The sequence below is a fragment of the Cervus elaphus genome, chromosome 30, assembly GCF_910594005.1.
Source record: "Cervus elaphus chromosome 30, mCerEla1.1, whole genome shotgun sequence".
Lineage (NCBI taxonomy): Eukaryota > Metazoa > Chordata > Mammalia > Artiodactyla > Cervidae > Cervus > Cervus elaphus.
This window is the reverse complement of record NC_057844.1, coordinates 51,803,921-51,818,666: the sequence shown is the minus strand read 5'-3', so window position 1 is coordinate 51,818,666 and position 14,746 is coordinate 51,803,921. Positions and strand designations below refer to the sequence as shown.

General features: G+C 38.0%; 1 protein-coding gene across 12 annotated transcripts in view; it reads right to left on the bottom strand.

The window, feature by feature from the left end:
- SCEL (sciellin) overlaps positions 1-14,746 on the bottom strand; it is a 119,422-nt gene that overhangs the window by 39,997 nt on the left and 64,679 nt on the right. For 9 of the 12 annotated variants that reach the window (XM_043892382.1, XM_043892376.1, XM_043892379.1 and 6 more), the window contains 6 exons: positions 14,367-14,426; positions 12,632-12,691; positions 6,815-6,874; positions 6,081-6,140; positions 4,384-4,443; positions 345-395 (listed from right to left, as the gene is read on the bottom strand). In XM_043892382.1, coding sequence (XP_043748317.1) covers positions 345-395; positions 4,384-4,443; positions 6,081-6,140; positions 6,815-6,874; positions 12,632-12,691; positions 14,367-14,426 — 351 coding nt within the window. The remainder of the gene's footprint in view (positions 1-344; positions 396-4,383; positions 4,444-6,080; positions 6,141-6,814; positions 6,875-12,631; positions 12,692-14,366; positions 14,427-14,746) is intronic. The other 3 variants (XM_043892377.1, XM_043892374.1, XM_043892385.1) reach the window with 1 other exon arrangement.

Here is a 14,746-nt window from a genome sequence, read left to right as displayed (position 1 = left end):
GGTTTATTCAGTTTTATGAACTTATAATTTATTAACTAAATTTGCAGTAATAATCTAGTTAAGCTATAATTGCATTAAATGAATTTCTCAGGTAGTCATTATACAGAATTAACTTCAATATTACAATTTGAACAATATTATAATGTAACAAATTGAAGCAATATAAAAACCTGTCCAGAAAAAAAAAAAAAAAACCTGTCCAGGATTATTACATGTCAGCAAATCAATTTTTCTCATTTTTTTTCATATCCCCTTTCAAACATCCTTAGCCAAATAATTAACTTTATTCTGGGGCATAAATTGAAGACTTGCTCATGAGTCTTCAACAATACTAATAAACTTACCTTTTCCTTGCTGAGGGAGTCACTTTGATAAGACTGTCTAGGTCTTGGCTCCTAAAAAATGTAAATTTTAATAGCTAGTAAAATCAAATCAAATCAGTTAAATTTGTATATTTTTTCAATCATAATATTGAATAAAGTGATTGTTGCTAATTCAAAACTTCATTTTAGGGACTTCCCTGGTGGTCTAGAGGCTAAGACTCTGTGCTCCCAATGCAGGGGGCCAGGGTTCAATCCCTGGTCAGGGAACTTGATCCCACATGCTGCAGCTAAGGCTGGGAACAGCCAAATAAATAAATAAAATAAATAAATATTAAAAAAAAAAAAAAAAAAAACAAAAACTTCATTTTACTTGAATATTCTTTTTAGTTCTCTGTGAAAGCAGATAGCTACTATAAATTCATTTCTTATACAACTACATATATATGAAAATTTATTTTTATTCTTATTCCTTTCAAGACAACCTTAAATTTAATTTGCTCTTAAATTTCTTATTTCCTAGATTGTATTTGGTACTAGAATAAGCATTTAGAATTTGTTTCAAGGTTGTAATGAACAAGAGAAAAATTTGAGTTGTACATCATTTCCATGTGTTCCTTGCTTCCCTCTCCTCAGGATAAAATAAAACAAAAACCTGGGACTTTTTTAAAAAGAGTATATTTCCTGATTCTAAGGTATGGAGGTATTCATACATAATATGAATATGTAACATTGAGGCTACTCCAAGATATTAAACAATTCAGAATCATGCTTCATGCAATGCTATATCAGAACAAAGAAGACTTCTGACAATAAAATTTGCTTTTGTACTCAAATAGGCAATAACAGCTCTAAAAGGGGGCTTTCCTTGTGGCTCAGTGGTAAAGAACCCGCCTGCCAGTGAAGGAGACAGGTTTGATCCCTGGGTTGAGAAGATGCCCTGGAGAAGGAAATGGCAACCCACTACAGATTTTTGCCTGGAGAATCCCATGGACAGAGGAGCCTGGCGGGCTACATACAGTTCATGGGGTCTCAAAAGAGTCAGACACAACTTGGTGACTAAACGGCAACAATCTCTAAAAAGACATTTCTGTTATTGCACTGGGCTTTCATATCAGCTCTAACATCAGAAGGCCTAAACAAGATATATATCTTGATATACATTATTATTGGACAATTTGTTACATATCCTGAAAAGAAAAGAGGCTAGAAAGGCTTCTATAACCTAACTAATCTTTAGGATTAACCTATAAATGAATTTTATCATGTACATATACTTCCATGTAAATTATTGCATTCTGTTATATTGAATTATTTGAAATTGTCATCTTGTGGGTCAAAAATTGTTGAATGTCAACAATTTCATAAGATTCAACCTAATAGATAACTTCTTAGGTATCTTGCTTGAACTAAGCATTGAGTGGTGCAATGGGGACTCAACAATGAAGAAAAGCAGTAACAGTAATAATAATACCAATAGATAATGTCTAATAAGTACTTGGGGAATAAATGCTTCACAAGCTAATTTTTCTGGTAGTTCATTGAAGAAGGTAATTCTTACAATCCCCACTTTACAGATAAAGAAGTTGAGAATTCAAGGAGGTAAAATGATTTGTCCAAGATTGTACATCTATAAAGCCTTTGACTGTGTGGATCACAAGAAACTGTGGAAAATTCTGAAAGAGATGGGAATACCAGACCACCTGACCTGCCTCTTGAGAAATCTGTATGCAGGTCAGGAAGCAACAGTTAGAACTGGACATGGAACAACAGACTGGTTCCAAATAGGAAAAGGAGTAGGTCGAGGCTGTATATTGCCACCCTGCTTATTTAACTTATATGCAGAATACATCATGAGAAATGCTGGGCTGGAGGAAGCACAAGCTGGAATCAAGATAGCCGGGAGAAATGTCAATCACCTCAGATATGCAGATGACACCACCCTTATGGCAGAAAGTGAAGAAGAACTAAAAAGCCTCTTGATGAAGTGAAAGAGGAGAGTGAAAAAGTTGGCTTAAAGCTCAACATTCAGAAAACTAAGATCATGGCATCTGGTCCCATTACTTCATGGCAAGTAGATGGGGAAACAGTGGAAACAATGGCTGACTTTATTTTTCCGGGCTCCAAAATCACTGCAGATGGTGATTGCAGCCATGAAATTAAAAGACTCCTTGCAAGGAAAGTTATGACCAACCTAGACAGCATATTAAAAAGCAGAGACATTGCCAACAAAGGTCCATCTAGTCAAGGCTATGGTTTTTCCAGTGGTCATGTATGGATGTGAGAGTTGGATTATAAAGAAAGCTGAGTGCCAAAGAACTGATCCTTTTGAACTGTGGTGTTGGAGAAGACTCTTGAGAGTCCCTTGGACTGCAAGGAGATCCAACCAGTCCATCCTAAAGGAGATCAGGCCTGGGTGTTCATTGGAAGGACTGATGTTGAAACTGAAACTCCAATACTTTGGCCACCTGATGTGAAGAGCTGACTCATTGGAAAAGAAAAGACCCTGATGCTGGGAGGGATTGAGGGCAGGAGGAGAAGGGGATGACAGAGGATGAGATGGTTGGATGGCATCACTGACTCAATGGACATGGGTTTGGGTAAACTCCGGGAGTTGGTGATGGACAGGGAGGCCTGGTGGGCTGCGATTCATGGGGTCGCAAAGAGTCAGACACGACTGAGGGACTGAACTGAATTGAACAGCTAACAGATATTCTCTAAACTAAAAAATTTTACTACCAAGTGGAAGAGATGAACACATGATATAATGCAAGACATGGCAGAGGGCAGGTGCTGAAACAGGGCTCACACATATTGCATGGGAAAGGTCATATTATTAAGGCTTTCTTCACTTTACAAACTAAGTCATCTTGGAAGAGGGACAAGAGATAACTGTCTTTCATAGAATCTTTAATCTGTAACATAAAGTATTACATGGACTCTGGATTCGTTATCTGACCCCCAGACAGTGACAATACATTATACTTTCATTTAGTGAACAAAATATAAGGACAATTTAGAACTCAATATTCAAACGAAAGAATGATAAATTCTTTGGTCTAACTCTAAAGTGAATGAAGCAATATATGCAACGGAGGCTGCGTTTTGGAAGCTGTTCCAAGTACATGCAGGGTTGATCCTCTTCACCCATCCATATGAAATACTGCCTAGGAATCAGCAGTCTATGGTCCTCAAGCTAAATCCAGCCTGAAGTCTGGTTTTACAAGTAAAGTTTTATTCGAACATAGCCATTCCCATTCCTTTACAATGTGTTATTAATGATCGTTAGTTTAAATAAAGACTGTTTTGGGCCCCTATACCTGAAATTTTATTCCCTAGCCCTTTAAGCAAAAGTTACTGACTCCTGACCTAGTCTAGTAAACTTTATATGATAGCTATCTACTGTTAAAATAGAATACCTAGAAGCAAAATAAGATAGAAAACTCTGTGAGAGAGAAGATACATGCTTTGGTACCTTTTATTTTTAACTCACATTCAAACTAGCATAACAACATGTGTTTATAGGTTCATGGTTTGGCTATATCCCTTTGTTTACTCAACACAGTGTACCTTAAAGAAAATTCTTTTTTGTATTCTTTATTATTTCAATGAACTAACTATAATTTTTTTAAATGACCCCCAAACTTTAGGAATTATTGGAGTGTAAATGGAAGAGGAGAGGGAAAAAATGATGACGGATGGAGGATGAATGAAGGAGACTTTCTTTACATGAAGACCTTCTCTTAGGCTGCTTATCTCTAGGAAATTGTTTGGGGAAGATGCTTCATCCCAGGAGGAATCTCGATTTATTTTGAGGAAATCCCAAGCATGGAAAACAAATCTCACATGGATAAGAGATTATTCTCATATTTTAAGGAATTCCTCCACAAATATTCACAGCCAGGGATCCCTGAATAAAGGAATTGAACATTAGGTTTCTGACACAGAGCTGTGGTTTTGGGTCCCATTATTGGCGGTTTCTTTGATAGAACAATCAGTTTTATCATATTTTCTAAGTTGAACAGAATAAAATGGAGAAATAGAAGAGTTCCATAAACCTCACCCTTGGTTAGTTTTGTTTGTTTCCAGAGTCACTTTGATGACGTTGTCAAGACTTTGGTCCCTTTAAGACATGGAAGAAAGGATGAGATCATATGACAGGTTACATCAAAGTGTTGAAAATATTTACAAAAATGGAAAAGCATTTTTTATTACAAAGATATTTTACTAGAAAATATTTATTAAAATAGAGATCATCTCAAGGGATTGGAGGCTTTCAATGTTGACTCTGAAAATATATATTTGGACCTAGCTATAACCACATGGAAATAGTGAACAATAATTAGTGGTTTCAGAAAATTCATGATGTGCCAGGCACTGTGCTAAGTGATTTACGTGATTTATATGATTTAATACTTATATCAACCCTATGAAATAGTATAAAAATGTTAATAAACTGAAACCTCAATGAAATAGAGTTGGGAGACCATCAGGGGGGCTCTCTCCTGCCCTGTGACAATAGCAGAAGCCAGCAGGAAGAGGAAAGACTTTTCTTCTTTCCTGGCAAGGACTCAGCCAGTGAAAAGCTGTGAACTCTTCGTTTACCGTAGTCCTCCCAGTATCCTTTCCCCCCTCCCCTCTATAAAAGTGATCTTCCTTCTCCTTCAGGGACTTGCATGTGGCTCCCCATGGTTGCAGACCCCAAACTACAATTCTCTGATGATCTGAGCAAATCCATCTTGGCTGGAGAAATATCTGACAGTCTATTTGTTTCAGGTCAACAATAGGAAGTATCATCATCTCCATTTCAGAAAAGGAAAAGCTGAAACCCACAAAGATGAAGTTTTCCCCACATGGCCTGTAGTGGCAAGGCTGGAACGGAAAGCTATGTAATTAACTCCAGAGTGTGCACACTTATCATAACACCAACCATCTTATTGGAAATTATTAACTGAATTGACATTGGAAGTGACAAGGGAGCATCTGGCCCAATTTCCTCACTGTGAGGATGAGAAAACCGAAGTCCAAACAGGAGTGTGATCAGGCCCGCTTCTCACTGTCAGGGAGGGCAGAGTCCTGCCCAGACCCATATCTCTGGGCTCTGGTCTGATGCTCTTTCCTCTCTCTTGTGCCATCTCTCTGCTTAAGAAAAATAAACAAATCAACCGATAAAAGTGTCCTGACCACTACTGTTTGGAATAGGGAACTCTGCTCTATGTTATGTGATAGCCTGGATGGGAGTTTGAGGGAAAATGTACACATGTATATGAATGGCTGAGTCCCTTTGCCGTCCACCTGAAACTATCACATCATTGTTAATCAGCTATACCCCAATACAAAACAAAAAGTTTTTTAAAAAAGAAATAGTTAAGTTAACTGATTGCACATAAAAGTCTATACCCAATAAACCATCATTCCCCTCAGCCCTTGACAGCCAAACACTTTGTTTTCTTGGTTGCCAATGAATTTGCTATTCTGGACATTTCAGATAAATGATATTTAATTGTGAAAAAAAAAAGTGTCTTGTCCATCCTGGGAAAACACTGCACCTAATGAATCAAAATACCTACATTATATTAGAAATTGGCTAACCAAAATCTTTAACAGCTTACATATGAGGTGGTGCAGGTTACATGGTTTTTCTTGAACAACCATTGATACATTGATACTATAGCAGTGTTAGTCTGCTGAAATGATGATTTAAGTATGTTTTTAAGCATTGGTTAACATGAAACAAAAAAGCAATGTATTAAATCTTACCCTTGCGCACTTTTCCCAGTTCTTGGGTTCACTTTGATGAGGTTATCCAGGTCTTTGGAACTTTAAACAAAAAGAAACATAATAAGTAAAAGTGAAATTATGTCAACTAATTAAGTCAAACTAATTACTTTAAAGGATATATGTGCTTACGATGAATTTTACAATTAAGTTTTGAGAGAAATCAATACCAGTCTAGTGTTTCACTTAAAAGAGTAAAACTTTTGATTTTCATTGGTATCAGTTTCCTATATACCCTCAAAATAAAACCATAAAATTAGGGCAAGAGTGAGTTTAAAAGATCATCTCTGCAACTATTTGCCAAAAAATCTCACCCTGTCAGCCTCATTTAGTATTCTACCTGATGCAATAGCTATAATTAAACTGTGTTCTGTTAATAATTTCCATTTTAAGGGATTTAAATGGAAATTCAAACACTTTTGGATTTAAACACTTTTTCCTTTAAAGGAATGCTATATCCATTATTTCACAGGATCTTTATAATAATCAAATGACAAAAGTGGAACAGACATTATGATCTTCATTTTATAACTAAATAAGTATCAGCTTAGTATTCAAGGGACTTGCTCAAACGTACCCAGCTGATAAGTCATGGAATTCAGATATTTTGACTTCAAACCACTTTTCAACACAGCTTCTCTAATGAGAGCCACAAACTGATTCAGAACTTGATGCACAAATTGATGGAAGGAAGAAAGATAAGGTATAATCCTCACCTTGGGTTACTTCTGTTAACTTCAGGGGTCACTTGGATGAGATTATCAAGACTCTGGCCCCTTTAAAACATAGAAAAAATAGCAAAGTTAATAACAGATTACAACCAAGTTGATAAAACTATTCATTAAAACTCAGAAACAGTGTAAACATTAAGATCATGCCAAAGAGCTGAAGATTGTTAAAGGCACACAGAAGCATGTAGGGATTTATACATCTCTGAAACCCATTGAGACTCATAGAGACCATATTTTAATCTTGGAGCCATCAGGCACTAGCAAGCACTGAGATAGGACTCTGCTTTGATTCTTTGAATGCTATGCCCTTGCCTTTTCCAGGGGCTCTAAACATATTCTGTAATAGTCTGTGTACACGTTCCTGGAACATTCCGCAAGGCACAACTCTACCCATCAGCTTCCAACATGCTGTGGGAATTTTGAACTTTGGAGAACCCTCATTTTGTAAAATTGTCAGCCGTTAGCAGATTTTCTATTTAAACACTGGATTTAGATAAATGTACCCTGAACATTCATTTGAAGGACTGATGCTGAAGCCAAAGCTCCAATACTTTGGCCACCTGATGTGAAGAGCCAACTCCTTGGAAAAGACCCTGATGCTGGGAATGATTGAAGGCAAAGAAGAATGAGGTGACAGAGGATGAGATGGTTGGATGGTATCACCGACTCAATAGACATGAGTCTGAGCAGGCTCCTGGAGATGGTGAAGGACAGGGAAGCCAGGCATGCTTGCTGTAGTCCATGGAGTTGCAGAGTCAGACATGCATGACTCAGCGACTGAACAACAATAACAAGAAGCAATTTGTTAAAGTCCATAATATACAATCTGTTATCTCCTGCTGGTACCTACTGTGTATTAAAACTACAAATTTTGACTAGTTGTGTTGGCAATAAACAATAAGAAGATTAAAATCTATCAACTTTTGAAATGTAAGTTACAATCTAAAACTGTAATGTAAAACACCATGTAGTCACTGAGAATGACTCAATATTTTACAGTTACCCTTTAGGATATGTGCTTCTGATCTTAATGGAATTTTTCTTTTTCCTGTTGCTTCTACATGTGTTTTCCACATTCCCAGTGGCAGCCAATGTGCCTCTGATCTACGGTGGATACCATATGGATGAAGAACATCCATAGAAGGCACATTTACACCCCGTATCCCCATGCCCCATGGCCCTGCTAAGATCAGGTCATAAAGTCTCCAAGGTGGTATCAATGCAACATCAAAGATACAGATATCTGGAAGCAGCTAGCTAGATGCTGACTCAAGTTCTTACTTATTTCCAGATGTCTGAGAATGTGCACATCCATGCTAAAAGCAGTAATAAAAAGTTTGAAACTTTTTCATGCAAATAATGAAATTGTTAACCCCCCCAAAAAAACAACTATTCTACCCCAGAATATCCTATGTTGATTTTTTTTAACCCTTTGTGGCCTAAACAAAATATGTGGAATTTGAATGCCAGTGACTGAGAAAAAAAGTATTCCCAGGATTCTGTTTCTAGTATTTTGAGTACTAAAAACGGTAGTACTCATTTGAGTACTCAAGAAGAAATCCCACAGCTTAAGCATTGCAACTCCTCCCTTGTAATATCTCTGTTGTTTCTGTTGGAGACCTTGATCTCTTTATTTTGAATAAAGCACACAGAGGGTTGTGTAAATTTTAAGGTTCATAAACTCAATAAAGAAGAATGTGCTAGTTAAAGTGTAATGGAAAATAATATTTTGAGCTCCACGGAGGGAAGCAGTGCCTCATAGTGTATATCTCTTCAATATTTATGCAGTCTTTCAATCCACAAACAGTTACGGAAAGCCTACCATGGCCCCAAGTGCTGGGATAGCTGTGAACAATACAGACAGGCTTAAACCTAAAGAAACATCCATTCCAGGACTTCCCTGGTGGTCTGGTGATTAAGAATCTGCCTGCCAATGCAGGCAGGGGACACTATTTCCATCCCTGGTCTGGGAAGATCCTACATGCTGCAGGCAACTAAAGTGAACGTGAAAGTGAAGTCGCTCAATCACGTCCAACTCTTTGTGACCCCATGGACTGTAGCCTACCAGGGTCCTCAGTCCATGGAATTTTCCAGGCAAGAGTACTGGAGTGGGTTGCCATTTCCTCCTCCAGGGTATCTTCCCAACCCAGGGATTGAACCCGGGTCTCCCGCACTGCAGGCAGACGCTTTACCGTCTGAGCCTCCAGGGAAGCCCGCAAGCAACTAAGGGCACCGCAATTACTAGAGTTAGGCGCTCTAGAGCCCACAAGCCACAAGTACTAAAGCCCACAAGCCTTACAGCCTGTGCTCCACAACAAGAGAAGCCACCACAAGGAGAAACCCATGCACTGCGCCTGGAGGGCAGGCCCCACTCCCTGCAGCTAAAGAAAGCTCACGTGCAGCAACAAAGACCCAGAGCAGTCAAAAATAATAAATTAAAACAAGTAAACTTTAAAAAGAAGCTTCCATCCTAACTTGGCAAGAGGCAGGCCACATGCAATCAAACATATAAGTGAATGCTACAATTCTAGATAATAACATATGGTCCTAAAAATCAGTGCCAGGTGCCGGTGATGCTAGGTTTGGAGAAGGGCGTGGTGATGTAATTATATTCAATGGTTAGAAACAATCTCTTTGAGAAGGTAACAGAAGTGTTAATGCAGAAGTGAGGCTGGATAGAAAAGAGGTAAGTTTGGCTGGACTTTACTGAACATGTGAGAGGCCATTGCTCAAGTTTAGAACTTAATTCTACCTGAATTAAGAGAATTTTGGAAGTTTTTTAATAAGGGAGGGAGACAATCTTATTTTATTTTTAAGAGATCCACAGAGTTTAATGGTGCTTGGTAAAAGGAAAAAAAGAAGACTACTGCCCTTAAAGCTCCCAGGAAGCACACACATACAAATACACGAATAGACACACAGACTGCAACACTCTTACACACATACACACAAGTACACACACATACACAATCGTGCACATAGGTACTTATATACATACAAAAGCACATGGATATACTCACACATATATTCAGGCACACACAAGCATTTGTACAGATGTATACAATCACACATACGTCTGCACATACATGCATACACTCATATGCATTGACACATGTAGACACACACATATGCACACACAAGTATACATATGTGAATGCATACATTTGTGTGTATGTGTGTGCAAGTGTACACATAGGCAAACACATACACACACACCCCCCCTCAACCTATGAAAAACAATAGGTAATGATTTGAAATACTCTCTTTAATAAAAATTAGAAAGGTAAAACATAAATTTTTCTTGTAGAGTCAAAGTAAATTAAGTATTTAAAAGTATCCAAATCATTGTTGTTGTTTAATCACTAAGTCATGTCCAACTGTTTGCAACCCCATGGACTGTAGTCTGCCAGGCTCCTCTGTCCCTGGGATTCTCCAGGCAAGAAAATTGGAGGGGGTTGCCATTTCCTTCTCTGGTGGATATTTCCAACCGAGATCAAACCTACATCTCCTGCACTGGCAGGCAGATTTTTACTGCTGAGCCACCAGGGAAGCCCCATCTAAATCATTAAGAAAACATAATTCATGTGAATCTTTATTATTGCTATTAATTATTTATCTCCAATGTGCCAAATGTGATAGTATTATGATCTCTAAATTGATGCATGGGGCAAGTGACACAGCCAGAATTTGAACCCTGATCCTTTAGACTCCCTGCTCCCTTTCACTGCCTCAAGCTCCCTCCCTGAAACACCTAGGTAACCAGGGAAATCAGTGCTTTCTTCTCAGTTTATTAGCTGCAAAAAACTGCACATGTCTGTAACGACGGGTCACTGGTTCTGCAACCACACCAGCATTGCTGAGAATAGGACGGCCTGATGATGCACACCAGCTTTCAGCCAGCCGGGCCCTGGCTCTGACGGGGCCTGCAGGCATTAGTGACACATTTTAGAATCAACTCATAATATCATGTTCTGAGTGAACGGAATGGAAAGAGGTTCAAAAGAAACCACATGGAATTACTTGGTACGCTCCTCAGCAACATGACAACAAGCTCAGTTTCAGATATGTTCCATCTGTTTTTTAAAAAATAAAAAAAAAAGCAAGAGGACATAAGCTTTCCAGATTTCCTTGGCAATTCATGGGTAGGGCAATTCTTTTACAAAGTACACTTTGTTAACCTCTTCGTCTTTAAACATACATTGCACAACATACATATATACACACTGCACACAAATATAGTATACATGCACACACAATCTGTACATAAACACATTCACACACTACTTACACACCCACAAAATACACTTATTTATATACACTACACATACATACATACATGTACACTTATGCACACATACTATTTACATACACACATATACATTTATATATATATAAATATACACACTGTGATGGGCTTTCCTGGTGGTTCAGATGGTAAATAATCTGCCTGCAATGCAGGAGACCTGGGTTTGATCCCTAGGTTGAGAAGATTCCCCAGGAGAAGGGAATGGTATACACTCCAGTATTCTTGCCTGGAGAAATCCAAGGACAGAGTAATCTGGTGGGCTACAGTCCATGGGATTGCAGAGAGTCACACGGCTGAGCAGCTAACACTTTCACTTTCTTTTTCTTTTTTTTTTTTTTGATAGTCACAGGCATTTATATTTTAGTTTCACTTTCATATCCACACTGTGATGGTTAATTTCACATGTCAGCTTGACCAGGCCACAGGGTGCCCAGATATTTGGTCAAATATCATTCCAGGTGTGCTGTGAGGGAGTTTGGGGATGGGCTTAACATCTGAATCTGTAGACTGAGTAAAGCAGATGGCCATCCCCAACATGGGTGGGCCATGGCTGTTCAGTTGAAGGACTGAATAGAACAGAAGGGCTTAGGTAAGAGGAGACTTTGCCTGCCTGAGTGCTTGACCTAAAACATTGCTCTTCCCTTGCCGTTGAATTGAAGCTTAAACATGGGCTCTCCTGGTCTAACGCCTTCAAACTGGAACTGGAACTACACAACTGGTTGGGTCTCCAGCTTGCCAACAATAGATCTTGGGAACTCTCAGCATCCATAAGGGTATGTGCTAATTCCTTATCATAAATCTCTCTTTCTACCTGTATATTCTACTGTTTTGTTTCTCTGGAGAATCCTGATTAATACACACTCATATACATATCAACACACTTATATATACACACATACATTTATACATAACACACTTTTTATATCTTTAATAAATAAAATTCACTTAAAGTATATTTTTTTAAACTTTTGATTTATTTTATATTGGAATATAGCCAATTAACAATGCTGTGATAGTTTCAGGTAGACAGCAAAAGGATTCACCATACATATACATGTATCCCTTCTTCCTCAACCTTCTCTCCCATCCAGGCTGTCACATAACATGGAACAGAGTTCCCTGTGGTATACAGTAGGCCCTTGTTGGCTATCCATTCTAAATATAAAGTGTGCATACATGACATTACTATTTACACTGTACATACACATACATGCTCACACACACACACACACACACAAAGAAATAAATACTAGATAAGGGTAGTCAAATTCCCATTAAATTTCTCAAAATATACCTTATAGCAGATGCCACTTGAGAATAAAATGCAAGAGGTCACTTCTGTGTATCAGTCATATAGAATTGCCTAATATGATGTATTTGGGAAAAAATAGTTCTGTTTGGTTTGAATTCCAATTTGCTCTCCTGAATGCAAGTACTCAGAATTCCAGTGAGTTTATAAATGTCAAAGGAGAAATGAAAAGCTTTAACTTACTTACCTCTTAATATTTTTATTTGTTTCAGGATTTACTTTAATAAGCCCATTGAGGTCTTGCTTCCTTTGAGTAAGGAAATGAGTTTTAATGAATGTCATTAAAATAAAACACTAATCAAGTGAACAATGATTGGAAAAATTAAGAAGCGATAAAATATACACATTCTCTACCAATGTAATTTTCAAAGCTATAAATGCAAATTAAAACTTTTCTCTCATATCCTGAGCTAAAAACCATTTAAGTTTCTTAATTTATCAACAAGAAACTTAGCATGTTTCTGTTTTATTCTCAAAATGTGTATGTATACATTAAATTACTTGCTATTTAACAAAATCCACCTTGCCCTCAGATACATCTTATTAAAATATCCCAGATGGGTGGCACTGAAGTAATGTAAGCTATTAATAGATAAAGTTCTATACTGGATCCAGATATAATGTAAATTTTCATCTAATAAATCAGATATAGTTGCCTGTTCTATTTTTAGATGACAGTAACAATATAAATAATAGTTTTTCAGTATTAAAAATAATAAGAAAAATATATGTCTTCATATAAATGCAACCACTCCCCCAAATCAAGCCTTTTAGAATATAATTAGATTGTGTGTGTGTGTTAGTTGCTCAGTCATGTCCAACTCTTTGTAATCCCATGGACTGTAGCCCAACAGGCTCTTCTGTCCATGGGATTCTCCAGGCAAGAACACTGGAGTGGGTAGCCATTCCCTTTTCCAGGGGATCTTCCCCTGGAAGTTTCCTGCATTGCAGGCAGATTATTCACCATCTGAGCCAACAGGGAAGCCCATAATTAGATTATGGTAAGTCATAAGAGCAAGAAAAAGGCCTTAACATGGTAGGAAAATAAATGACTCACTTCTCGGGTAGATGCATGTTTCCTCCATTAAAAGGCACTGAGAAATATCAGAAAGGGCAGAGCCCGAATCCAAAGGGGGCAGTAGGAGGTGGCAGAAGTACTGCAGCTGGGCCCTGCTGCCTTGTGGACCCAGCTCTGAGCAAGACCAGGATGAGAGGCTCTGACTCACAGAGTGTGTACCTGCCCAGCGCCTCCCCTGGACTGCCTTCTGAGCCACCATCCTTAGAGAAGTTGATTGTCAAGAGTTTTAATCAAGCCTTACTCTTGGTTACCTTGGCCATTTTAAAAACTCACTTTTAAAATGTCAAGATTGTACTTTCTTTAGACACAAAGAAATTCAATTCAGTAACTCACCTCTAAAGCCAAACCAAAATCTGGGAGAAAAGGTAACTTCCTATCAAACATTTGGGACAATTCTTCAAAAATAAGCAATTTCATGGGGAGCAAGGAGGAAAGGTCATGTGACCTGTCATTCTTATCCAATTCCATGCTAGTAAAACATATTTCTGAAATTAAAGTGCCAAATCATTTTAACTTTGTGCTTCCCTGTGGCTCAGATGGTAAAGAATCTGCCTGCAATGTAGAAGACCCAGGTTCACTCTCTGAGTTGGGAAGATCCCCTGGAGAAGGACATGGCAACCCACTCCAGTATTCTTCCCTGGAGAATTCCATGGACAGGGGAGCCTGGCAGGCTACAGTCCATGGGGTCGCAAAGAGTCAGACACGACTGAGTGAAAGGTCATGTAGCCCCTCATTATTATCCAATTCCATGCTAGTAAAACATGTTTCTGAAATTAAAATGCCAACTCATTTTATCTTATTGTCACTTATAGAAATCAGATTTAAAGACACTAGTATGTCTTACCCACTGGTGTTGGCACTTTCTTTGGGATTCACTTTGATAATGCTATCAAGGTCTTCACTTCTTAAAAAAAAAAAAAAGAAAATTAGATCAGCTTTAAAGTATTCCCATAGTATTTTTTAATATACACATTCCACATTATTGATGATTAATTCAAGCTTTTGGAGAAAATTATTATACTAGTATTAAATTCATTTTTGTTATAAAACATTTCTACCAATAAAAAGTTAACTTAATCTCTGGAATTCTATTGGGCCACGTAAATTTAAATTAAGATAGAACATACTATAGACTCTCCAAGGTAAAGCTCGGGGCAATAAGGTTCAGACGCAGAGGAGAGGAGCCAGACTCAAAGATATGTCCCCCTTCAGTGGACTGAGAAA